This window comes from Lepisma saccharinum, chromosome 8 (genome assembly GCF_977018435.1).
Source record: "Lepisma saccharinum chromosome 8, izLepSacc3.1, whole genome shotgun sequence".
Lineage (NCBI taxonomy): Eukaryota > Metazoa > Arthropoda > Insecta > Zygentoma > Lepismatidae > Lepisma > Lepisma saccharinum.
This window is the reverse complement of record NC_139236.1, coordinates 34,836,010-34,862,312: the sequence shown is the minus strand read 5'-3', so window position 1 is coordinate 34,862,312 and position 26,303 is coordinate 34,836,010. Positions and strand designations below refer to the sequence as shown.

The window sequence follows — 26,303 nt, the reverse complement described above, 5'->3', positions numbered from 1 at the left end:
AATTTTCAAATCAGGGTTTTTAAACGTCCACGAACCCATCAACTAATGGGTTCTATTGGGTTCCGCAACAATACCGGAACCTGTTCTATCACAGTGTAAATTCGGTCCAAGTTGCGTATTGTTTCATTTCAAATATGGAACTTAGACCGTCTTTAAATTGATCCGGAACGAAGGACCCTGTGCCGTATTTCAATTGATCCAGAAAAAAGGTTCCTGGAACTTATTTAAATACCTTAAACATAAAAAGGCTCTTTACGGTCCAGATCCATTTATGCTTGCTAATATTCCCTGCTGAACCTGAATTGAATTGATTTAAAATTCCTGATCCTTTAACAACCCTGGTGGAAATTCATTAATTTACAAACAACCATATTTTTAACGAAACATTAATCCCACACAATATACTGAGTTATTTTTCGCAATGTTCCAATGAATGGCAAGAGATTTGGGATATTCCTTTTTCTTCCTTGATGTTTAATAGATTATATTTGTCACGCACCTATAACGTTACTAGCAAACATTTGTGAATTGTTCTTTCCTTGTAACGTTAACATCTACCATACTGAATTTATTTACGTTCCTTATGCAGATGGTATGTACCCAACTGCATTTTGTTCCGTTCCGCTACAGTGGTTTACATTTTGTTACATTCCTATGTAACGTTAATTAACCATATTGCCTTTCACTTCGTTCCGTTACGGAGGATTGCATTCATTACGTTCCTATGTACCGTTATTTACTACCATGTTGCATTTCGTTACGTTTTTTTGTAACGCTAGTATATACCACAATGCATTTCGTTACTACGTTCCTTGTATCCTTGTAACGGTAGTATATACCATATTGCATATTACGTTATGTTCCAATGTGCTCATTTCGTTCCGTTCCTTTATAACGTTAATATCTACCATAATACATTTTGTTACGTTCTCTGTAACGTCAGTCTGTAACATATTGCATTTCGTTACGTTCCATGGGTACCAGCAGCTGAACCATACTCTTCCTCCTACAAAATGGAACGTACCGTGTAACGCAAATTGGGTACGTTACGACTCCCTGCTCCTGAGGTACAAGGGCAGTTAGTGATTGACAGGTCGTAAAACCCTTGTCATTTCTTTCCTCAGACATGTCCTAGGTTTTGCTGTTCGGGTCTTCACTGCCAAAAGCTGATCTTACCATTTCGTGTCAAAATTCCAGACGATAATATAGAGTCCTGCAGCAACAATGTGTGGCTTGTAACGTACATAATTGTGAAAGCTTCTTCTCTTCAACGAATAAGGAGTCCCAGTAGTCTATTATTGACCTCCGGGGCGAGGTAGTTAGCGCAGCGCGCTTCGACAGCAGGAGTCCCGGGTTCGAATCCCGAGTAAGACATGGATGTTTATGTTCTGAATGTGAATGTGAAAAAATGTGGAACTGAGTAAAAACTGATATATGAGAAAAGCAGAGAAAGTATGACATCGGACTGCCACGTAGTAAACCCAGGTTCGATTCTCAGTGTGAATGATTTCAAGCGGAAAATTTTCCAACATTATCCTTGCATAAAACCAACACTGTGAATGTATTTGATCTATTTTTATAAAACTTTCACTGATACGCAATATATGCACTAATTTAATCAAACTTGCATATTTTAATTAATATTAGGTCTAAAGCAAAATATGGTTATTTAATACCATGTTTTCCAAAAAGATAATAATTAACAAAATGGTCAACTTTTTCTATTTATATATATTTTTGTTGTTGTAACCCAAATGCAACGGTAGTATTTTCCTAAACTTGATTTCGTTTAAAAACTGCAGCCATGTTTGACTTATGATTTGCGGCATTTTTAGCCTTTGTAGACAGTTGCGGTAATTATGATAACTCATCTAGCTTGGGTAAAGAAACATTGTTTTCAGTTCATTTCAAGCTACATTGTATGTTTCGTGTATTTTTTCAACATATTGATTTTGACCAAAATTCAAAGTTTAGGATCTTTTTTTTTAGGGAAGTTAGAGCGGGTTAAGGCGTTCACTCGTCTTGAGATCGTTCGCTGCGGGACGGTTCGAATCCGGCTCTGGTCGGAATTTATTCGGCCTACGTATAGGGCCGGTGGCAACCCACCATCGTGAGGAAATTGGGGAGCTCCGAGTGAGTGAGCGTAATCCGGTCGAGAAGACCTACTATAACGGCTGGGGATACGTCGGGCTGACCCCCCGACTATTCCAATACTGGTTGAAGATCTCCACGCTTAGAGGTGACGAAGGAAAGCGTGGGAGGGAGATCGGCAGTCGGTAGGTATGCCTAGGCCCTTCATGGGCTGTTGCGCAACGGATTATGTAATATCAGAGTATTTAGACTGAATTACTGTTATAGCTCTTTGATCGTTTCTTGATTCTCTTTTTCAAAATTTTGATCCCAGATGTCTCCGATGGGGGAGCTAAAAAAAATTATATTTACAGCGTAAGGATTACTCTATGACAGGTACCTGTGAAACAAAATTTCCAGATTGATAGCCCACTTTCCTCACCCTCTCCTCCGGGAATCGAACGGCAGTCAAGCTCTCCTATCGACTGTCTTTATTCTCCCAAAAATAATTTCCGAAATAAATTATGACCGATTTTGAATCAGGTGCAGCACAAACAACATTGGAGATATTGAATCGGTAGAGAAAACCCGATTTGCAGGTTGTAAACTTATATTGGCTCCCGAGCGTTCGTGTTTATAAATACAACCTCCCCCCAATTTTTTATAATTCTCTAGGCATTGAATTAATAATGAAGGTTAGTATATTGAATCTTTCAACCGAAATTCATTATAAAATTTTAAAATTAATTCTTAATGATTTATTGATTTGGTGTTTTAAGTCCACTTTATGCACAGTAAGGCTAATCGGGACTGCTCCAGGCATGGAACCCGGGATCCCTTGATTACAAGGCGACTACGCTACCACTTCGCCATCGAGGATGCTCAGTTTTTAATGGGGATGTAATTTAAATTACTAATATTACAAAAGCCTCCCCGCTATTTATTCCATCCTGTTTAATGATTACGAAAGATTGTTGTTTCAATTTAGCATGTAGAAGGATTCGAACAGGTGTACCAGCCAGATTATATCGGCGTTATCTTCCAACGTTTCGAGCACATACATAGCAACAACATCTCATCCCTGAAGATGAGAGCAATGTATACGATGGAAGCTAACGCTGATTTGACCTCCCCTGTTCAATTGACGTCGCCAGGTAAGCTACAACTCCTATGTAGAAGGGTGGAAATGCAAACGAGTTGGATGAGATAATTGAGGAAATTAATGAATGATAGCCTAAGTCTGATGAGATGGAGGCCAAAAAAAAAAATGTACTACATATGAAGATAAAGTGCCTACTGGCAAGAGCTAAATAGAATAAGATATTAGATATACAAAAATTGATTTAGTAATAATTAGAGGTTATTATATTGTAAGCGTAAAAATTGATGAATGAAAAAATATGTTTTGATATGTTTAATAAGTTTTGATTAGGGTGCGGATTTATAGGCAATTTTTTCTCTCTCTCTATCTATCTCTCTCTCTCTCTCTCTCTCTCTATATATATATATATATATATATATATATATATATATATATATTCATTCATTCATTCATTGTTTTCTGCCTAATTGGCAGGTTTTTCACTGCAATCTCCAGCTTTCCCTGTTCTCTGCCTTACGATTCGTAATAGCATACGACCCAGTTAATTTAATATCATCCATAAGCTGATATCTCTTTCTTCCACGGACTTTTCTTCCTTCAACCATTCCCTCCAAGGCATCTCTTAGCAGGCAGTTTCTTCTTAGACAGTGTCCTAACCAGTTTCTTTTCCTCTTCTTGATGGTCTCCAGTATAGAGCTTTTTTCACCAACTCTTTTCAGTACGGCTTCGTTTCTTACCTTGTCTGTCCATTTATATATATATATATACATATATATAGATCATTACATATGTTTTGTGACTGCTGTTTGTCTACTATCTATTCATACTGTGCTTCAAGAGCTGCTCACTTTTAGGGATACTTCATATCGAAGCAACACGTGTCTCTTGGTAACTGGCTCTCAGTAATAAACGCAATCAACCATTCAGCTTGTGTTGTCTGTTGCTTGTGTGTCCCTCGGACTGAGTTCTTTTTCATACCGTGCATCGTGTCGCCCTGGCCTGTTGTTCGCGCATGCACAGTGAATATTTTGCTTTAGACGGTGTGAAATATCCGTGTCGCTTGATTGAACGCAGGTTTGTGTGACATGTTATCCTACAACTGTGTGAAACGTGACAGGAACTGTTAATTTAAAGGAATGACATTTCTCTTTGTACATTGCATGAAATGAAACTGTGTATTTTCAGAATATCTGCATGTAATATTTCAGATTCTTGAAATTACTAAAGGACAGGGGTTCGAGGCTGAGAGCTTGAGTATAAATTCCTCGTAAGTTGGGGTAGTTGATGTGTTTGTTTAATAGGGTTGGCATGGATCTCAGGATACCAATAATATAATTTTGAGAATAGCCCGCACTGCCCTAAGTCCTTACCTTAGTGATATTAGACGAACGTTGATTGGATTGTTCTCTAGACGAACGAGTATATTTTTATCTTCGTATATTAAAAACAACTATATTCAAGGTCTGGTGCTCAAATTTGCTGCAGATCGGAAGTATTCTGGTGGGAAATAAATATTTACAGTCTAACTCATAAACAGTGGGTGGATTTTCTTTACACCTACCATGAGATGGGTTGATGCCCCGACTACTGGAGATGGATAGAGGAGTTTCTAGGAACGCAAACCCTTTCCGAAAATAAAATGGTCGCTACGCTGCGCCGCTGTTATTGTTGTTACTTTTATGACAGTTTTGCCATTCGCCGGCTTTACTGATATTTAAATTTAACAAGTATTATTTATATATTTTATTCAATTTCTGTTATTTAGCGTTATTTTTTAGCCAACATCGGCTAATCGCGATGATGATGAAGGGACGCCACCAAGGTCTAGTATATTATTGTTGTTGTTGTTTTATTTACTGAGTTTTAATTGTTTCTTCATTTCACAATTTGTAATATGTAAATATTATAAACCATTGCATAAGAAGAAAGTATAAAATGTCTGTGCTTAGTAGTGCGGGGAAAGGGAGGCATCAAACCCCAATCCTGCCCAGGGACTGATCTATGGGGCTGGCGTCTTGTTTCAACTCTTAGAACCTCGGAAAACTGAATTCGCCTGAATATGTGAAATGAATGCGCACAGGTTCACAGTTGACACTTACGATTTATCTTTATGATTGTAATTTCGATTATGATAATCTGTAAATAATGAAGTTGATAAATAACGTTCAGGTATGTTTGAAGTAGTCGAGACCGAGAGTATGAAATACTAATTTAAAAAAATGAAACGTGCAGAAATGAGGTAACGGCGAGGAAGAAGAAAGATCATCCGTGTTAGATGTAGTGAAACAGCAGTATTTGTTGGTGTTTACCATAAATGTGGAAGTACTGCGCAATTAACATAAAATTTCTTGCCCGATCATTTAGCCGTACCATAGAAGTGTACCATTAAAATTCCTTTGAATTATTATTACTTTTCAAACAATGTATCTATATTTATTTATTTATTTCGTCTTCTTTTACATGGCGAAGTTAAGACTGTGGAGCCTTTTCTTCCACTTGACCATGTTTACAAAAAAAAAATGAATGTGAAATAATTAAAATATTGAAAAATAAAGATATATATTAAAATTACAGAGAAATAAGAAATACAAAGAAAAAAATACATATAAGAATGGTAATCTAACCTATAGATACGGGCTATAGATACGGGCACACACATTCACATTCACACTCACACTCACACATACAGTGCTGTGCAAATTAATGCGGACAAAGAGAGAAAAATCACCCTTCCACAGTCCTCCATTCTTTATGGGAGATAATCGAATAAATACGTAACATAAACTTATACTAGTAGTATCAGCTAACTGTTTGATGCGTACTTGATACTGTTTGCAATAATTGCAACAATTGCAAGGTTTGAAGCATTCTTGTTGTTTCATTATTGTCGTTGTGGTGCAATGCCAATTATTAACCAACAGACTTCTGTGAGTGCTTGGCTGTAGTAAACACGCTTTTGTTGTGCTCCGTGTTCCTACGTGTTTTCAGTATGGATATAACGCCCAGAAAACGTTCTAGAATTATTACATTGAGTGAGAACACATCCATGACTGTGTGGCAAATCGCTGAAGTGGCTGGTGTTGGGAAATCAGCGGTGTCAAAAATTATTAGACACTACAGGGCAACTGGTAGTTTTTCTCCAAAACGAAAAGGAAAGTGTGGTAGAAAACGTATTTCACAACTGTATACATAGCTACAGCTCGTCGGCTCACACATGAGAAGGAATAAATATCCTACCTCCAATTCTGGTTTGGCTCTATTTTAGAGACGGAGTCTCATACTCGATCTCGTGTCCCTAGGCCACGCAGGATCTGATCTCGTTCTTCAATGTAAATTAATATCTTTCTGATAAACTATGGTAGGTGTGGTGAATACAAACATATAGTGACATTAGAAAATCATGCGCTTATTCATACCTGTATGCTACACTGGTTGTTCTCTGAATTAATTCATGTTAAAATGGCATTTGAAAATGATTAACTAATAGTTATTGTCAGCTTAAGAGCATATGTGCTAAAAAGGCTACAGAAGTGGCTGCAAGGGTAGGGACCCTCTTTGTATGGATCACGTAAAATTTGAATATCAAAATATATTTATGTGAAGATGTGGTGCACCCAAATCTTTGACAGGTATCCAGTAGTTCTCCCACGTAAGAAAGTCTGGCGCTGTCACTGCTGTTTACCTATTAACTATTCAAAAGCTGCTTACTTTTAGGGATACTTCATATCGAAGCAACACGCGACAAGCGACACGTGTCTCTTGGTAACTGGCTCTCAGTAATAAATGCTACCAACCATTCAGCTTGTGTTGTCTGTTGCTTGTGTGTCCCTCGGACTGAGTTCTTTTTCATACCGTGCATCGTGTTGCCCTGGCCTGTTGTTCGCTCATGCACAGTGAATATTTTGCTTTAGACGGCATGAAATATCCGTGTCGCTTGAGGATTTCACCAATTGAACGCAGGCTTTAGTGTTGCCCACGGGACGAGACGGGACAGGCTTTTAAAAATTCGAGACGAGACGAGATTGATCATGTGTCCTTTTGACAAACGAATATTTTCGAGACGAGACAGCATTTCACAGCATTTCCACGAGACGAGACAGCATTTCCACGAGACGAGACAGGCCAAAGTCTCGTCTCGTGGGCAACACTAGCAGGCTTGTATGACATGTTATTCTACAGCTGTGTGAAACGTTGCTGTTGATTGGATTGTTCTCTGGAGGTATGTGTCGCTTGTCACTTCGGTCTGCAGCTACATTGAGAAACGTTGCTGTTGACTGGCTCGTTCCCAAGCGACACGGGACATTCACATCAAGCAACAAGAGCCTATTCAGTTTAAAGCAAAACATGCACGAACAACAAACCGAGTCGACATGATACACGATATTGAGAGAAAGTCCCAATCCGAGCGACATGCGACACGAGTAGCTTCTTTCAGTCACGAACAAGCTATGAACGAGCCAATCAGCAGCAACGTTTCACACCGTAGCGGCATGACAGGCAGCACATGCCTACGCTCGATTGGTGAAATTCTCAAGCGACACGTGTCGCCGGTCACTTGTCGTTCCGGTGTGTTTTCTCCCTCCATCACGATTAATGTATTCACATAATATCCAAAGTAAAATATCAATGAAACTAGAATTAAAAAAAATTGCAAGATGTGGGTTCCATTATTATAACATAACATTACATATAGTATAATTGAATGTGCAGTGAATTATTTTTAAAATTTAAATATCTACCTTCAGCATAGTTGTCTTACCTCTTTATGAAATACATCGGTGTTCTCTAAATGTGAATGTATTGTCCAAGCGTGTTCTTTGTATATACACAAATTGTATTTTTAAAATGCGTTGAAGTTAATGTGACTATAATTGAAATTATATTCAGAGATCGAGACGAAAACGAGAGAGCTTTTACATAACTTGGGACAAGAACAAGATTTAGAGTTTGAAAGAGCACCCGACTGTCTCACTTCCTTTCGCTGTAATTTCTGTAGGACCTCCCAAGGCACGTATCTAGAAATACACCGAACCAATTGTGTCAGGAATAATAATAATAATAATAATAATAATACGATGTTTAAGTTAAAATTATATTATTACCACATAAATAGGTAAAAAGATCGGATAACAGCACGTATTCATTATCTAGCTTACCGGTAGTTAAGATCGGCATAATTTGCATAAAAAACAAGTGCCCTGACAAAGAAATTCATTTCAAATTGATGAAGAATTGAATATTTATTGAATAAAAGAGAATGATAGATCCTGTTAGCGAAAAGTAAAGTTCCTGATTAATATTTTATGTATATTGTTATAAATAGTAGCGTGCAATCATAAATCTTTGGTAATTGGTACTGTCCTTCTAAGCCCCCTAATTCCAATCTTTCTTCCAATAAGTTCAAAGAGTGGGCCTCCTCGATGGCGCAGTGGTATCGTCGTTGCCTTGTAATCAAGGGATCCCGGGTTGGATACCCGGTGGATGCAAGTAGTGGTTCGAATCTCACATTAAACTGTAAGTCCAGTCCCGATTAGCCTTTCTGTGCAAAAAGTGGACTTAGAAACTACAAATCAATCAATAAGTTCAAAGGAAATTATAACCATCGATTATGTAATAAATGAATGCTACACAAATATATTTTCATTATTTAATTTTTGCACTTGGAAAGTCTTTCTTGGGGAGGGGTCCGGACCCCTCTCCAAATAAGTCATTGAGTTTCCTCGATGAAATTAGTAGTAATTATCTCGACTTGTATTCAAGGGGTCTCACGTTCGTTCCCCGGTAGAACTACACAGTGGTCTGGATCCCACTTTATCCTGTAGCCCCAGTCCCGATTACCCTATTTAAGCATGTAATTGACTTAAAACTAACTTTAATTTTGCTATAATGTATGTAAGATTCAATTGGGACAGTCTCTGTATTAATGTATTCATCCTTTTGGAAAATAGAAATAAGACAAATGGAACACAATGAAAAAACAGCCGGGTGAAGGAAATCAACTTTGGATTTTCCGAAATGGTCGGAGCACGGTCAAAAGCCGCCCCCAAGGGAAAAGACAATGCCAAGGGTAGAAGAAGAAGTAAGCGAAGCCACGCCCACTATTGTAAAACCTGGTCAGAGTCATCTATCGGCAGACGACTGAACTTGTAGGACTTGAACATAACCCCGCCAGCCGATGGCCAGCCCCGCTAAGGCTCGAATAAAGCCATTATCAAAGCTGTTTGAAAATACATATCAATGTTTGCAAATGGCGTATTGTCACAATGGGCCTCTCAATTTGAAAAAAACAAAAAATCAGTTTACTCAGGAAGGATGCAAGAAAGCCTTGCAAGGTTTAATTTTTACAGTAACTTAGAATCGGGCTCTATACGCCGATCCAAAAAGTGAGATATTTGACAGCTAATATCTTTTAAAATATGGAAGTGATAAAAAAAATTCAATATTCACTGTTAAGATTCATTCTTTCTAATCAATTCACCACAAAGCTCATTCAAATGTCTCAAATAGTTTTCGAGTAAAAGTGTTCTGAATGAAGGTCTGTTTTTCCGATGCCCATGATATGGGCATCTGCATTCATCTTGAGATGAATGTTTACTGATCTTGTTGATTGTTTGTTCTCCATCTTTCTGTGACACTTGCTTTTCTTTGGCATCATTTCCAGGCAGCCATAAGCTTAGCATTCTGTTCATTAAAATCACCCAGGTCTCAAGATGAATGCAGATATTACATACTCTCTCAGCATTTTGTCGTACATTTCTTGGAACAAGCGAAGGAATGTCTTAAACTAACAGCATGTCCCGTACTCTTTGTTTTATCGGGTACTTATTGGCATCCGCTATTACGTCTCCATTTTGGTTTCTCTCTGTTCTATCGTGGGCGATTCAGCTGCCTTTTCCTTGAAAGTGTGGATTTTTGTGGCAATGCTTCAGCTGGTCGGCTCAAGTTAATGGGACGTCTGCCTTAATTAATCACGTTTGACATAGATATTTACTAGCTTGAAAGAAAATATACTTTATATTTAGTTAATGTGATCAGAGGATTGTAGTAATCAATGTTTTATGCAGCATATAAACTTTCAACGGATAGTCACAAGCCACAGCGAACATAACCACAACTCTATTTCATAATTACACGTACAGAAGGATGAGTTCCACACTGAACTGCTAGCTGATGGGTGCCAGAAATTTCCACTATTACTATCAAAAAGATGTGACTCGTCACTTCCTTCATTATTGTCTCCAAAATCCATGTTTTCTAACGGTGCATGTACAGCCTACGTAGCGGGAAAGTGTGGTTTATGACTATATCACTACACAGATGAGCACCTGGTTGGAGAGCCAAAAACTTCAGTGATGTACATATTATACTGCCATTCGATAAGAAATATGACAATGTCTCGCACTTTTTGGACAGTGGGTTGCTTATTGTGCATGATGGTATGTTCAACAACAACAACATAAAAATCAAACATGTGGCTTAAGAATATCATCCACTGACTCCTTCATGTGTTAAACGTGGTGAATAATATGTAATAGGTTAGTTGCAAACCACAACGAAATTATAAATGTCTGTATTTGATAAAGTTTTTGTATAAATTGAAATACATCACATATTATATTAAAATGCACTACAGCATTATTGAAATACATATTTAGTGAAAAGTGATAAATCATAATTCTCATGCTATATGCATTGTATATTATTTTTTTGTTCAATTTTTTTGAAGTTAAAACAATTGTTTTATTTGACTTGTGTACTCCTGGTGTTTCTGAATCGTATTGATTCTGATCAAAATGTTACAATTAAAACTATAGTCTGTGTGTAGATGTATCTTGTTATTTGTTCCTATGAAAATATGATTAGTGTGTACATAAATATGTTGGTGTGTGTAAGTATGTTTATATGTAATATATGTTTCTGTGTAACAAAATTATGATTTATCAACCTCATAACACGAATAACGTGTGTATTCGATTATTTTAAAAATTGATCAAAGATTCTATCATAAAATGCATCAATGTAATTTTTAAATTCGAGAGTTACTACGGATATGTGGAAGCAACCACTTTCAATTATATTTTACAAGTTATAAAATATTTCCATGTTAAAATATCGCTTCTACGGGCTCTCGTCGTGCTTTTCAAATAAATATAATTACCACAAGGGACAAAGTGTTTTACTTTTTGTTAGTTATGCATAGATTATATAAGAAGTATTTTTATGATGAGAAACCTATTTATTTGTGACAGTACACACACACATTGTGTACAAATTTGTTGTCCAAAATGTTTCAAGAAAATGCAATTCAAATGTCTTGATTGACGGATTGATTGAGTTAGCGTTTTAATTTATGCACAGTAAGTCTAATCAAGAATGGACCCACAGTTTAAAGTTGGATCCGAATTACTATGTGCCTCCACCGGGTATTGAACCCAGGACACCTTTATCACCCTACTCAAATGGTAGACCCATTCAAATGTTTTGATGAACATTCAAATGAGAAACTTGTACGTAATAATTAAGTCAATGATGAGCCAGATACCAGAGTTATAAAGGCTTTATACGACAATATAGTACATCTAATTTCCCTACTGTTTTGTGAAGTAAATTAAGTAAGCAGCAACTTTTCTCCGTAGCATTTTGTATGCAATTTCTCATGTAAGAACTAATTATTAGGACAGTAACTTTTCTACGGGGAAATTGTACCCGCTTCTAATATTAGCAGGATTTAATGGGGCAGTCACTTTTCTACGGGGTAATTATACCCCCTCCTAATATAAGCAGGATTTAAGGGGGCAGTCACTTTTCTACGGGGAAATTGTACCCCCTGAAAATATAAGCAGGAATTAAGGGGGCAGTCACTTTTCTACGGGGAAATTATACCCCCTCCTAATATAAGCAGAATTTAAGGGGGCAGTTACTTTTGTACGGGGAATTTGTACCCCCTCCTAATATTAGCAGGATTTAATAGGGCAGTCACTTTTATACGGGGAAATTGTACCCCCTCCTAATATTTGCAGGATTTAAGTGGGCAGTCACTTTTCAACGGGGAAATTGTACCCCCTCCTAATATAAGCAGGATTTAAAGGGCAGTCACTTTTCTACGGGGAAATTATACCCCTTCCTAATATAAGCAGGATTTAAGGGGGAAGTCACTTTTCTACGGGGAAATTATACCCCCTCCTAATATAAGCAGGCTTTAATGGGGCAGTCACTTTTCTACGGGGAAATTATACCCCCTCCTAATATAAGCAGGATTTAAAGGGGCAGTCACTTTTCTACGGGGAAATTATACCCCCTCCTAATATAAGCAGGATTTAAGGGGGCAGTCACTTTTCTACGGGGAATTTGTACCCCCTCCTAATATAAGCAGGATTTAAGGGGGCAGTCACTTTTTTACGTAGAAATTGTACCCCCTTCTCATATTAGCAGGATTTAATAGGGTAGTCACTTTCTACGGGGAAATTGTACCCCCTTCTCATATTAGCAGGATTTAATAGGTATGTCACTTTCCTACGGGGAAATTGTACCCCCTTCTCATATTAGCAGGATTTAATAGGGCAGTCACTTTTCTACGGGGAAATTGTACCCCCATCTCATATTAGCAGGATTTAATAGGGAAGTCACTTTTCTACGGGGAAATTGTACCCCCTTCTCATATTAGCAGGATTTAATAGGGCAGTCACTTTTCTACGGGGAAATTGTACCCCCTTCTCATGTTAGCAGGATTTAATAGGGCAGTCACTTTTCTACGGGGAAATTGTACCCCCTTCTCATATTAGCAGGATTTAATAGGGCAGTCACTTTTCTACGGGGAAATTATACCCCCTCATAATATAAGCAGGATTTAAGGGGGCAGTCACTTTTCTACGGGGAATTTGTACCCCCTCCTAATATAAGCAGGATATAAGGTGGTAGTCACTTTTAGACGGGGAAATTGTACCCTTTTCTCATATTAGCAGGATTTAATAGGGCAGTCACTTTTCTACGGGGAAATTGTACCCCCTTCTCATATTAGCAGGATTTAATAGGGCAGTCACTTTTCTACGGCGAAATTGTACCCCCTTCTCATATTAGCAGGATTTAATAGGGCAGTCACTTTTCTACGGGGAAATTATACCCCCTCCTAATATAAGCAGGATTTAAAGGGGCAGTCACTTTTCTACGGGGAAATTATACCCCCTCCTAATATAAGCAGGATTTAAGGGGCAGTCACTTTTCTACGGAGTCCAAATTCCCCGTTACAGGGGCAACACTTTTCTAAGTTGAAATTATACCCTATCCTAATATAAGCAGGATTTAAAGGGGCAGTCACTTTTCTACGGGGAAATTATACCCCCTCCTAATATAAGCAGGATTTAAGGGGCAGTCACTTTTCTACGGGGAATTTGTACCCCCTCCTAATATAAGCAGGATATAAGGGGACAGTCACTTTTCTACGGGGAATTGTACCCCCTTCTCATATTAGCAGGATTTAATAGGGCAGTCACTTTTCTACGGGGAAATTGTGCCCCCTTCTCATATTAGCAGGATTTAATAGGGCAGTCACTTTTCTACGGGGAAATTATACCCCCTCCTAATATAAGCAGGATTTAAAGGGGCAGTCACTTTTCTACGGGGAAATTATACCCCCTCCTAATATAAGCAGGATTTAAGGGGGCAGTCACTTTTCTACGGGGAATTTGTACCCCCTCCTAATATAAGCAGGACATAAGGGGGCAGTCACTTTTCTACGGGGAAATTGTACCCCCTTCTCATATTTGCAGGATTTAATGGGGCAGTCACTTTTCTACGGGGAAATTGTACCCCCTCCTAATATAACCAGGATTTAAAGGGGCAGTCACTTTTCTACGGGGAAATTGTACCCCCTCCTAATATAAGCAGGATTTAAGGGGCAGTCACTTTTCTACGGGGAATTTGTACCCCCTCCTAATATAAGCAGGATATAAGGGGGCAGTCACTTTTCTACGGGGAAATTGTACCCCTTCTCATATTAGCAGGATTTAATAGGGCAGTCACTTTTCTACGGGGAAATTATACCCCCTCCTAATATAAGCAGGATTTAAGGGGGCAGTCACTTTTCTACGGGGAATTTGTACCCCCTCCTAATATAAGCAGGATATAAGGGGGCAGTCACTTTTCTACGGGGAAATTGTACCCCCTTCTCATATTTGCAGGATTTAATGGGGCAGTCACTTTTCTACGGGGAAATTGTACCCCCTCCTAATATAAGCAGGATTTAAAGCGGCAGTCACTTTTCTACGGGGAAATTGTACCCCCTCCTAATATAAGCAGGATTTAAGGGGCAGTCACTTTTCTACGGGGAATTTGTACCCCCTCCTAATATAAGCAGGATATAAGGGGGCAGTCACTTTTCTACGGGGAAATTGTACCCCCTTCTCATATTAGCAGGATTTAATAGGGCAGTCACTTTTCTACGGGCAAATTATACCCCCTCCTAATATAAGCAGGATTTAAGGGGGCAGTCACTTTTCTACGGGGAATTTGTACCCCCTCCTAATATAAGCAGGATATAAGGGGGCAGTCACTTTTCTACGGGGAAATTGTACCCCCTTCTCATATTTGCAGGATTTAAAGGGGCAGTCACTTTTCTACGGGGAAATTGCACCCCCTCCTAATATAAGCAGGATTTAAGGGGCGGTCACTTTTCTACGGGTAATTTGTACCCCCTCCTAATATAAGCAGGATATAAGGGGGCAGTCACTTTTCTACGGGGAATTTGTACCCCCTCCTAATATAAGCAGGATATAAGGGGGCAGTCACTTTTCTACGGGGAAATTGTACCCCCTTCTCATATTAGCAGGATTTAATAGGGCAGTCACTTTTCTACGGGGAAATTGTACCCCCTTCTCATATTAGCAGGTTTTAATAGGGCAGTCACTTTTCTACGGGGAAATTATACCCCCTCCTAATATAAGCAGGATTTAAAGGGGCAGTCACTTTTCTACGGGGAAATTATACCCCCTCCTAATATAAGCAGGATTTAAGGGGGCAGTCACTTTTCTACGGGGAATTTGTACCCCCTCCTAATATAAGCAGGATATAAAGGGGCAGTCACTTTTCTACGGGGAAATTGTACCCCCATCTCATATTAGCAGGATTTAATAGGGCAGTCACTTTTCTATGGGGAAATTATACCCCCTCCTAATATAAGCAGGATTTAATGGGGCAGTCACTTTTCTACGGGGAAATTATACCCCCTCCTAATATAAGCAGGATTTAAGGGGGCAGTCACTTTTCTACGGGGAATTTGTACCCCCTCCTAATATAAGCAGGATATAAGGGGGCAGTCACTTTTCTACGGGGAAATTGTACCCCCTTCTCATATTTGCAGGATTTAAAGGGGCAGTCACTTTTCTACGGGGAAATTGTACCCCCTCCTAATATAAGCAGGATTTAAGGGGCGGTCACTTTTCTACGGGTAATTTGTACCCCCTCCTAATATAAGCAGGATATAAGGGGGCAGTCACTTTTCTACGGGGAATTTGTACCCCCTCCTAATATAAGCAGGATATAAGGGGGCAGTCACTTTTCTACGGGGAAATTGTACCCCCTTCTCATATTAGCAGGATTTAATAGGGCAGTCACTTTTCTACGGGGAAATTGTACCCCCTTCTCATATTAGCAGGTTTTAATAGGGCAGTCACTTTTCTACGGGGAAATTATACCCCCTCCTAATATAAGCAGGATTTAAAGGGGCAGTCACTTTTCTACGGGGAAATTATACCCCCTCCTAATATAAGCAGGATTTAAGGGGGCAGTCACTTTTCTACGGGGAATTTGTACCCCCTCCTAATATAAGCAGGATATAAGGGGGTAGTCACTTTTCTACGGGGAAATTGTACCCCCATCTCATATTAGCAGGATTTAATAGGGCAGTCACTTTTCTATGGGGAAATTATACCCCCTCCTAATATAAGCAGGATTTAAAGGGGCAGTCACTTTTCTACGGGGAAATTATACCCCCTCCTAATATAAGCAGGATTTAAGGGGGCAGTCACTTTTCTACGGGGAATTTGTACCCCCTCCTAATATAAGCAGGATATAAGGGGGCAGTCACTTTTCTACGGGGAAATTGTACCCCCTTCTCATATTAGCAGGATTTTATAGGGCAGTCACTTTTCTACGGGGAAATTATACCCCCTCCTAATATAAGCAGGATTTAAAGGGGCAGTCACTTTTCTACGGGGAAATTATACACCCTCCTAATATAAGCAGGATTTAAGGGGGCAGTCACTTTTCTACGGGGAATTTGTACCCCCTCCTAATATAAGCAGGATATAAGGGGGCAGTCACTTTTCTACGGGGAAATTGTACCCCCTCCTAATATAAGCAGGATTTAAGGGGCAGTCACTTTTCTACGGGGAAATTATACCCCCTCCTAATATAAGCAGGATTTAAAGGGGCAGTCACTTTTCTACGGGGAAATTATACCCCCTCCTAATATAAGCAGGATTTAAGGGGGCAGTCACTTTTCTACGGGGAATTTGTACCCCCTCCTAATATAAGCAGGATATAAGGCGGCAGTCACTTTTCTACGGGGAAATTGTACCCCCTTCTCATATTAGCAGGATTTAATGGGGCAGTCACTTTTCTACGGGGAAATTGTACCCCCTCCTAATATAAGCAGGATTTAAAGGGGCAGTCACTTTTCTATGGGGAAATTGTACGCCCTCCTAATATAAGCAGGATTTAAGGGGCAGTCACTTTTCTACGTGGAACTTGTACTCCTCCTAATATAAGCAGGACTTAAGGGGGCAGTCACTTTTCTACGGGGAAATTGTACCCCCTCCTAATATAAGCAGTATTTAAGGGGGCAGTCACTTTTCTACGGGGAAATTGTACCCCCTCCTAATATAAGCAGGATTTAATTGGGCAGTCACTTTTCTACGGGGAATTTGTACCCCCTCTTTTAAGTGGGAATTGACAGGCAGTCATTTTTCTACGGGGATATTTTACCCCCTGCTTAATTGACGGGAACTGAAAAGGGCAGTCATTTTTCTCTGTAGAGAATTGACTGTACAGTCATTTTTCTACGGAGTCCAAATTCCCCGTCACGAAAACGGGGAATTTGAACTCCGTAGAAAATTGACTGTACAGTCACTTTTCTACGGAGTCCAAATTCCCCGTTACACCGGGCATCAATCAAACGTCGTCCTGGAATCATCCCTCTCTCTCGCTCTTTTTGGGCTTCTGTCTGGCGTTGATCTGGAATCATCCTTCTCTCTCTCTATCTGGTACCGGCCTTCCGTTGGACGTCGAACTGGGACCGACCTTCTGGGCGTCGGACAATGGTTGGCTTCGAGCGTTAGGTTTTGTCGTCGGCTGGCTTCACCGGATGGTGGTGGTGCATCGTTGCGGGCGTCGGAAGGAGACAGCCTCCTATCTCTATCTTTTTAGCCGGCCAGCTTGGTAAAAAAACAAACCACCGCGAAATACTTCACAGAATAAAGCACACACTGGTAAACTCACTATCAGTAACTCTCACGGCACGCAAGAAAAACGAAGTCCACAGAGACAAAACAGTAGTCACGCGGGAGTGTAGCGCGGAGATGCTCTCTCTCTCTACAAAATCCGGATAAAACTGTGTGGTGAACTCGAAGTCCTGCAAATTTATATCAGATTTAAAATTGTCTGTTGGAGAAACGTTAGGATGGCTTGGTCCTGACGAAAATAAGTCCATCCTTTTCTACGTGACGACACGCTTTGATGCAAATATACCATGTACCTTGCCGTATTGACAGTTCGGCTGTCACTCAGAAAAACCCGTCTCCCAACTCCCGATGTCTGGCTCGGATACCAATTTTTCCAAATAATAAACCAAACCTCACACTTTACATTTAAACATAATAGGAATCAATAAAAAAAATGATGAATATTGAACGGTGATTTTTTGACATGTCACTGGATACCGTGACATCAGACGGGTTTGTGGACAGAGGTTGTATCCAGCCAACTTTTTTTTTTTTTTTTTTGCAAAGGGTTGGATTTTTGTGATGAAAATATGTAAACAATTCATCATTGGACTGGAGTTGAACTACATTATAATTTAAGTTTTGCTTAAATAAGGGAATTGTAACAGGTAATTGATTATTTGGGGAGACAATATCCAGCTCTTGTTTCTAATTTCTGAGGGGACATTCAGGATTAATTTGAGAGGGAGGAGAGGGGGAATATCGAACTCTTGAATATCAGTGTTAAGCGTCGAATATCACGGAAATTCTAGTTAGGGGGAATTGAGCATTAAAAGAGGGGGCGATATCGAACTCTTGAGTATCACCGCATTACGTCTTGTACTGTTACGGGAATTCTGGTGTGCGGATTTAGAATTGAATGTTTTTGAAGGTGTCAATATCCGCTCTTCCATATCAATGGCAGGTCTAACATTGGCACGGAAAATTTAGCGAGAGAGGAAAGTCTTAAATCTTAGATTGTCAAGGAATTTCTGTATCGAAACATTAAATTGTGGGGACTGTATTTAGCGATATAGTATAAAATTCCTTTATAACATTGGGTAGTTGTGTATTATCAGGGCAATGGCGATCGCGTGGAGTAAATCCTTGGGTGTTCACAGCCAGCCTAAAATCAGCTCCTCCAGACCGAGGGAGCTACAAACACAGAAAAATCAATTATTGATCACCATCGCTGAGAAGAGGACAGTGAACCTAAGTGACATTGGTTAATCGAGATACAAAAGGCGAAATTTCAGCCAAGGATCGAAGCTAAGATTCCATTTCTTTCTAGTGCTTTTTCCAAATGTCGAAGAAAAGCAACATAAAAGTACGAATATAACAGCGCGTGTTTAATCGAGGATACGAACCTGGGACCTTGTATTTGTAGCGCATTGTGTAGACACTCTGACAAAATGCTTAGCGAAAATACATTTACAAAATACAGGCCAATTTTAATTTATTGCGAATTATCGTGCCCGCTTAACCCCCTCCCCTGTCGCCCGTGAAGACTCCCTAAAAAAAAAAAAAAAAAAAGGAAAATTACCAAGTTAATGCAAAAATTCTTTTGCAATTATTGAACTTCCTTACTTTTCTCCTCGCCGAACTCCGTGGCAGAGTGGTTATCACAGCGTCCTACAACTCTAGGGGTCCAGGGTTCGAATCCCGGCCAGGGCATGGATGTATTTTATCAATGTCCCTTCATCAGTTTCATCACTCATCCTCATCTTGGCGATTAGCCAAAAGAGGCAGAAAAGCGAAGTAAAATAAACCAAACCAATAAACAATTACTTTACTCTTTATTTCAATTTTAGAAATTCCTTTTCTTGCTCCTAAGAATTAATCCCCGCTCTCATTTTAGCTAATCACGATACCGTCGAATATGTGATTGTTTTTAAATAGCTATTTGTAATTTCACAGTAACTTTCCTATTTTTCATTTGTAAGTGTCTGGCAAATACTCAAATTTCATGATGAGAATTACAACTCGCGATACTTAAAAATTATTGTTTTAAAGCTTATCTGTAGGAGTTTATAACAATTATAATTTATTTTCTAAATATGTAACTGGTAATTATCCATAGTCGTGTACCAAGATAAATATTATTTTCTGCTAACAGTGGCTTAGTCTTCTTTCGTTTTGACTCATCTAAATTATGTAAAGGTTTATGCAACACATTTTAACTATCGATGTAAGTGTAAAGCTGCTCATTTTGGTGATACAGTGTTTTAGAACTTAAAACCTTCGGCATGCAAGGTTTTGGGTGCGCGACAACTATTTGCAATGTAGTTGTTGAGGAAGTTTGCGGCCTTAATTTTTGGTGAAATGTATTGGAAAAGGAAGATATTAGGCTAAAACATCGAAGATCTTAGGAATTCCTATAATGCAAACAGTGCTTGCATTATACGTATATTAACTACTGCTTACTTTTCCCCAATACAGAAGCTAAATGAAACGAAAAATAAAATACCTCGTCCCTCCGCCGCTCTCGGCGTTCTCCGAACAGTTGCTGCCATCTGTTGACAGTGTTCTTTCGGAAGGCGCACGTGCTCCGATCTCCAGCTTTCCCCCTTTCTTTCTCTCGGTTCCTTCCATAGAGCTACAACAACACAGGGAGAATACAGCAGAGGGAGTTCATAGCGCCAGATGTGCCCCGGGCTCTCGCTGCCTAACCTGGTGAGCTTTTCTTATCAACAGTCGGGGAAAATTGGGAAAATTGAAGCATTGGGAAGACTTCATGATTGAAAAAAGCTGCTTTGTAAAATAAGTATAATGAAATGTAGTGTTTTATTGTGCAGAAAAGAAAACAAATTGAAAATTTTCCGTTTTCGGTTGGTGGTTCGTGTGCTCCGTGAACCCTTTCAGGCTACGCCTCTGTATCAGGGGGATTTTAATCTGGATATTCGCCGGTGGAGGAGTGGAGGTTGGTGTTATAACCAAGCTCCTTCGTTCCTTCTCTTCAAAAAGAGAAGAAAGAAAGTAGTGAAGTAAAATATAGCACTGACTGCTATAGTGGAACCACGAGCAAAACAACCTGCGCAGACCCGCGACTCCTGTGCACCGTGCCCCCGCGAGTAGGGGAGGGGGAGAGTGGACCATACTTCCTTATGGCCCGAGGTGGAGGGAAGAAGGGAAAGCTGCGCGGGGAATTTTCGTCCCAAGGTTTTTTTCCTTGTGGTTGATCTATAAATAAGAAGTCTAGACATGCACAGTAGATCTCAGTGGGGCCAATATCTTTTATCTAATTGTAATATGTGAAATAAACTTCGACATCTCCCTAAATAAACGTGTCTGTCACCAGGAAGACGTTTTTAAGGGGGGGGCACTGCTCGCCAAAATGTCCTCGTGGCCCCCTGCAAAATTTTCTCTAAATCTTTACTAGAAATTTTAGTTTCATGACAAACTAACCAAATAGGTATTCAGTAAATATTGCTTTCAGTTTGAAACACTGCTCTAGAATTTTCTGTGCCATGAACCTCAAGCAAGACATGTCTTCTACTCGTCATTTTCCTTCTTGCTTGTTCAACAGAGAAACGGCTGCATTGGCCACTAATAGTTTTATGACTCGTCCCATTTAAGTAAGTCTGATTCGTTTTGAAATGCGCTTTTTCTTTCTTCACAGCAGGTCAAAAATTCCACACAATTGACTGATAAGTGGTAACAGACGTCAAGATCCTCTTGAGATCGCAAATCACTCCTTCTGGAGGTCTATGCAAACCATTCTTATTCTTGCCTCAGTTTATACAGTTGGCGGATATTGTCATGCTGTAGCCGCAAATTTTGGGCGAATTTTGGGGTGGGCCCACCGCACTGAACTGAAACAATCAATCATTCGACTGATCGATCATATTCACCAAAAACATTGACGTCACTCTTGAAGAAATCGTGGACAACTTTGCAAAGAAACCTCGTCAATGGTTGCATCTCCTCTTTTTGTATGGTAAGTTCTTAATTATTAGTTTTTTGGTTTATTTTATTTCACTTTTCTGCCCACTTTGGCTAATTGCGAAGATAAGTATGAGTGATGAAATTGATGAAGGAATGCTTAGAGACAAAGAACTCTCATGCCCAGTCCGGGATTCGAACCCGGGACTCCTGGCGTCGTAGCGTGCTGTTCTCACTGCTCCGCCAAAGAGGTCGGCTTTAAAATATTATACATATGTGTTTCACTGCTTTTTTAAAGTAGTTTTTCTAAATTATTTAACATCAATTTTCTCCCTTTATCAATTATAATTATCGGTGATTTTCAATTTTTGTTAAATTTCTGTCAGAAACTTTGATGTTCTCAAAGGCCGTCTGGCTACCACACACAGAAGCCCGGGAGTATTAACAATTTAGTTCATATTGAAAATAAAATACAATTTAATATTTGTATAATCAGGCTGCGTCGCCTGATAATGTTCGCATGAGCACGTGAACACTCATGTAGCTATCTTAAATTTCGTACCTGTTAAATACACACACACATATATTTTTATTCGAAAAAATACTATGTTTGATGTACGAGAATATACACAAAATTTACTCTGACACGACTTATTTCACGTCTGATAACTTTTTCAGATAGGCGTTGAACACAATTGCCGTGCGTGTTGCATAGAGCTGACAGCTAAGGGGCTGTTGGCCACTATACCCCGAAAATGTTCACTTCGCTGTGCGAACACTGATGCAAGCGACAATACCACAGACAATACTTCTTACATTCGGCACCAGAGAGCAGCATATACTGTCTGACTGCCTTAGCTGAGACCATGGACGGAAGTTCGCATGCGTCAACTGGACGTGTTCATTGGCAAAATAGGGGTGACGGCACTTTGTTCAGGAAGCGAGTTTCGTGAAAATCGTCTGCTGTGGAAACAACAAAGAGGTTTCAAACGTAGTAACATCGCCGCCAAAATACGTAGAGATGTTTACAAATTATGTAAGGGTACAGAGTGAAAAAAAAATACTATATAAGCAAACGGAACATGTCAGGAAAGTATTCATTACGTCACATTAGTAGATAAACTTGTTTGTAAACCAGTAACTTTATTTCGAATCATTCAATTAAATTGGTCTCCTTATATTAGAGGCTAGTAAATCGTATAATTAGCACAAATGTACACAGCAGTTATCAGGATAGTATTCACTAATAATAGTATTATTATGCAAAGTATTATAAATACAATAAAGAAAATGTAGTAACTGAATGGTTTTTGGCATTCTGTATTGTATCGAGGGCGTTTTGTAGAATGTGCAACAGGGACCAAAACGTCACAGATTTCTTTGTTCCACTTCGAAACGGTTTGTTACGAATTGTAAGAGACACAGAAAGCAATAATAAACACAGCAAGCGAACCCTAGCAAGCAAAAGCCACAGGGTGGCGTTCTACCTGGTTCCCCTCTCGCGTTTGGAATCGTACTTTAGTAGTGGTTATGGACCGGTTGAACGTCATCAAGTGGCTCTCGAAAAAACCTCAAAAACTCACTTTCTCTCCACGTTCCGCGCCTCATTTATTGCGCTGACGATGTTTCACAGCATAGAAAACAGCACCAAAACATCAAAAACTCACTTTACTCATTTGGGTCTCACCAAAATCTCAAAAAAAACTCATTTTCCCTCATTTATTGTGCTGACGATGTTTCACAGCGAAGAAAACAGAACCAAAAAACCTAAAAAAAACCTCACTTTTTCTTATTTATTGCGCTGACACAGCGTGATGAGTAAATGCACTCTCTTATTCTTCAAGGATGAATGCACCTTATCGTAATTTTTTTTCCAAGCCCGGGACCAATGTTTATATATCGTGACCTTTGTAAACCTCTCTCGGAACGATGTGCCACACACACACGCGCGCGCGTGCCTGTATTGTGACGCAAGCAAACAAACAAAATAATAATTGTTTTTTTTAGGATTCCTGGCCCCTATAACCCCGCCAGGGTGCGTGGTGCCCAACCCAAAAAGGTTCTAACGGCCATGGCTATCAAAGCCATGCCTCTGTAGAATTTCACGTGTTTTTTTTTTTCTCAAACTTCCATGAAACTCTACAGAGGACCTCCGTAATGCATGCAACGTGTACTAACGACTCTAGTGTTATTTGATGTTTGTAATTTTTGATATAGAGTTTATTGTGAGATAGATAAAAAAATTATGTTTATTATAATATTTTCTTGATGAAGATGGAGAATGTGTGTGTTATAAAAACTAAAGTTGCATGCTTTTTTCCTAGTGTGTGTGTGTGTGCTTGATGTTCGACAGCACCTGAAATGAGAAAGCAAAAAAAAAAAAATTATTGTAATTGATTGTCTCGTGCTATAGTGATGAAAAAAAAAGACATTGTAATTGATAGTGCAAAAAAAAAATGGTGAAATTGATATTGTAATTGATAACTGGTGAAATTGACATTGTAATTGATCTGAACTAGTGAAATTCGTATTATTATTGTGCTAGCACAAAATTCTTATTGTAATTGATTGTGCAAGAAAAGATGTTAAACCTGTTAAAACTGCTCCGTGACCCTCTCGTTCTTCACGTCGTGGACGAAGGACTTCTCGGCGACCAGGATGCCGCTGCATAGAGTATCGGCAGGCAGCGCGTCGTGGAATACGCAGACGATCTTGATGTTGGTTCGATCGTTGACCACCACCTGCTTTCTCTTAGATGTGTTGATGACGAACATCGGCCTGCGTGCTTTGAATTCGCTGGGCGTGTAGTACATGTCGACGCTTCCCTCGGTCACGCGTTTGAAAGAGGTGTAAGCTTCGTAAAGTTTTAGGTAATCGTCTTTGGTCATGTCGAGGTTGTAATTCTCGCGCGGGAACACTTCGTTCCTGCCGTTCTTGAGATAAACGTTCTTGATCTTGCAGTCGTCGAACTTGCTGGAATCTTTTTCCTGATTCTTGTCCCTCCCGGTCTGAAAGAGTACTACGACGAAATCTGGCATGTCGAACTGTATGTTGTTGAACTGCGTCGTCACGTCGAATTCCATGTGACTTCCGGACGCTAACTTCTGCACGCACTGGTAACCGTGAAAGTGAATCGGCACCTGGGGACTTTTCAAGATCTCCGCTTTGTACTTGAGGGCGTAGTTCGTCTCGTATTCCACGATCGGAATTCTCAACTCCATGCTCCGTATGACGCATTTCGCTGCTTCGGGTAAAGTGTTGGCTATCGGCGTGCCGTCGGCGTTCAAGTTGGTGTATCGCATTAGTGCGTCGTTGTCGTTGGCCGCTCTTCGAAAGGTGACTCTCAGTCCTCCCTTCCACATGATCTCCTTGTAGTCCGAGAAGAATCCCGGCAGCAGACGCATGGGAAAGAGCACCGTGTGAAGACTTCTCGTCGATATTTTCGTTCCGGCTTCGAATCCTCCCGCTTGATAGTACGCTGCGTCCGTTTTGGATAATTTCAATGTTCCCACCGCCGTCGACGTGATGCCTGGATAATCGATTCTGTCGATGACGGTACCGTGTTTCCTCACCTCCACCTGCGAGAACAGGTGAGGCACGAAGTTGTCCACGAGTATTAAATTTGCTGCTGGGGGAAACGCGTCTCCGCTTTCCTTTTTCACCACGTCGAATTGAATGTAGAGGTCCGCTCTGTGAGGATTTCCGAATATAGGTTCTATTCATAGGTGTACATGATGAATCCGCAAACAGATTTTTCCTAAGTCTTACCGTTTCCAAGATAACCCCACTTCCGGTCGCCATTTTCGATTTCCGAACATAGGTTCTATTCATACTTTTTCTCACGTATAGGCGTACGTGATGAATCCGCAAACAGATTTCTCCTAAGTCTTACCGTTTCCAAGATAACCCCACTTCCGGTCGCCATTTTCGATTTCCGAACATAGGTTCTATTCATACTTTTTCTCACGTATAGGTGTACATGATGAATCCGCAAACAGATTTTTCCCAAGTCTTACCGTTTCCAAGATAACCCCACTTCCGGTCGCCATTTTGGATTTCCGAACATAGATTCTATTCATACTTTTTCTCACGTATAGGTGTACATGATGAATCAGCAAACATATTTTTCCCAAGTTATGAATTGGAGGGTTCTATGATCCTGTTTATCAAAAATTCGAGATATTTGCAATTTAACGCATAACTTTCGATTGATGAAAAAAATTGGTTCTATGACGACCTATGTTTATTTTGGTATGGGAGGACAGAGGACACCGAGACTCGACCGACGCACTAAACCCGACCTTTCTACGACTATTCGTTCAAAAGTTACGAGTGATCAAAGTTTTTGGGAGGGGGTGGGCTAACTTCTTACCCCTTGACCCCAGGACCACCAAAACTTGGTATACGTATTCTACATCTCCAAAATCGACAGGGGTCATCTAACGATGCCGTATGGGGGTGTTTTTCGATATATTTTTTCGATAACTCTTACCATTTTCGAGATATTTGCAATTTAAGATTTTTTTAACGCTGGACTTAGAAAATTTTAGGAATATTTTTTTTTTGTTCCATGACGATCTATGTTTATTTTGGTATGGGAGGACAGAGGACACCTAGACGATGCTAACGCAAGAACTCCCAGCTCTCTATGATCATCCTTTCGAAAGTTACGAAAAATATTTTGGCAATTGGCCCACCCTTGACCCAGGACCTCTAAAAACTTTGTACACGTACTCTGCATCACTAATATCGACAAAAGGGTCAACGGGAGGATT

General features: G+C 39.8%; 1 protein-coding gene across 1 annotated transcript in view; it reads right to left on the bottom strand.

Annotated features, from left to right (window-relative positions):
• The window catches only part of LOC145991726 (uncharacterized), a 64,816-nt gene that overhangs the window by 20,867 nt on the left and 17,646 nt on the right, over positions 1–26,303 (bottom strand). The window contains exon 4 of the mRNA XM_083127781.1: positions 20,114–20,242. Within this exon, the coding sequence (XP_082983907.1) occupies positions 20,114–20,242 (129 nt within the window). The remainder of the gene's footprint in view (positions 1–20,113; positions 20,243–26,303) is intronic.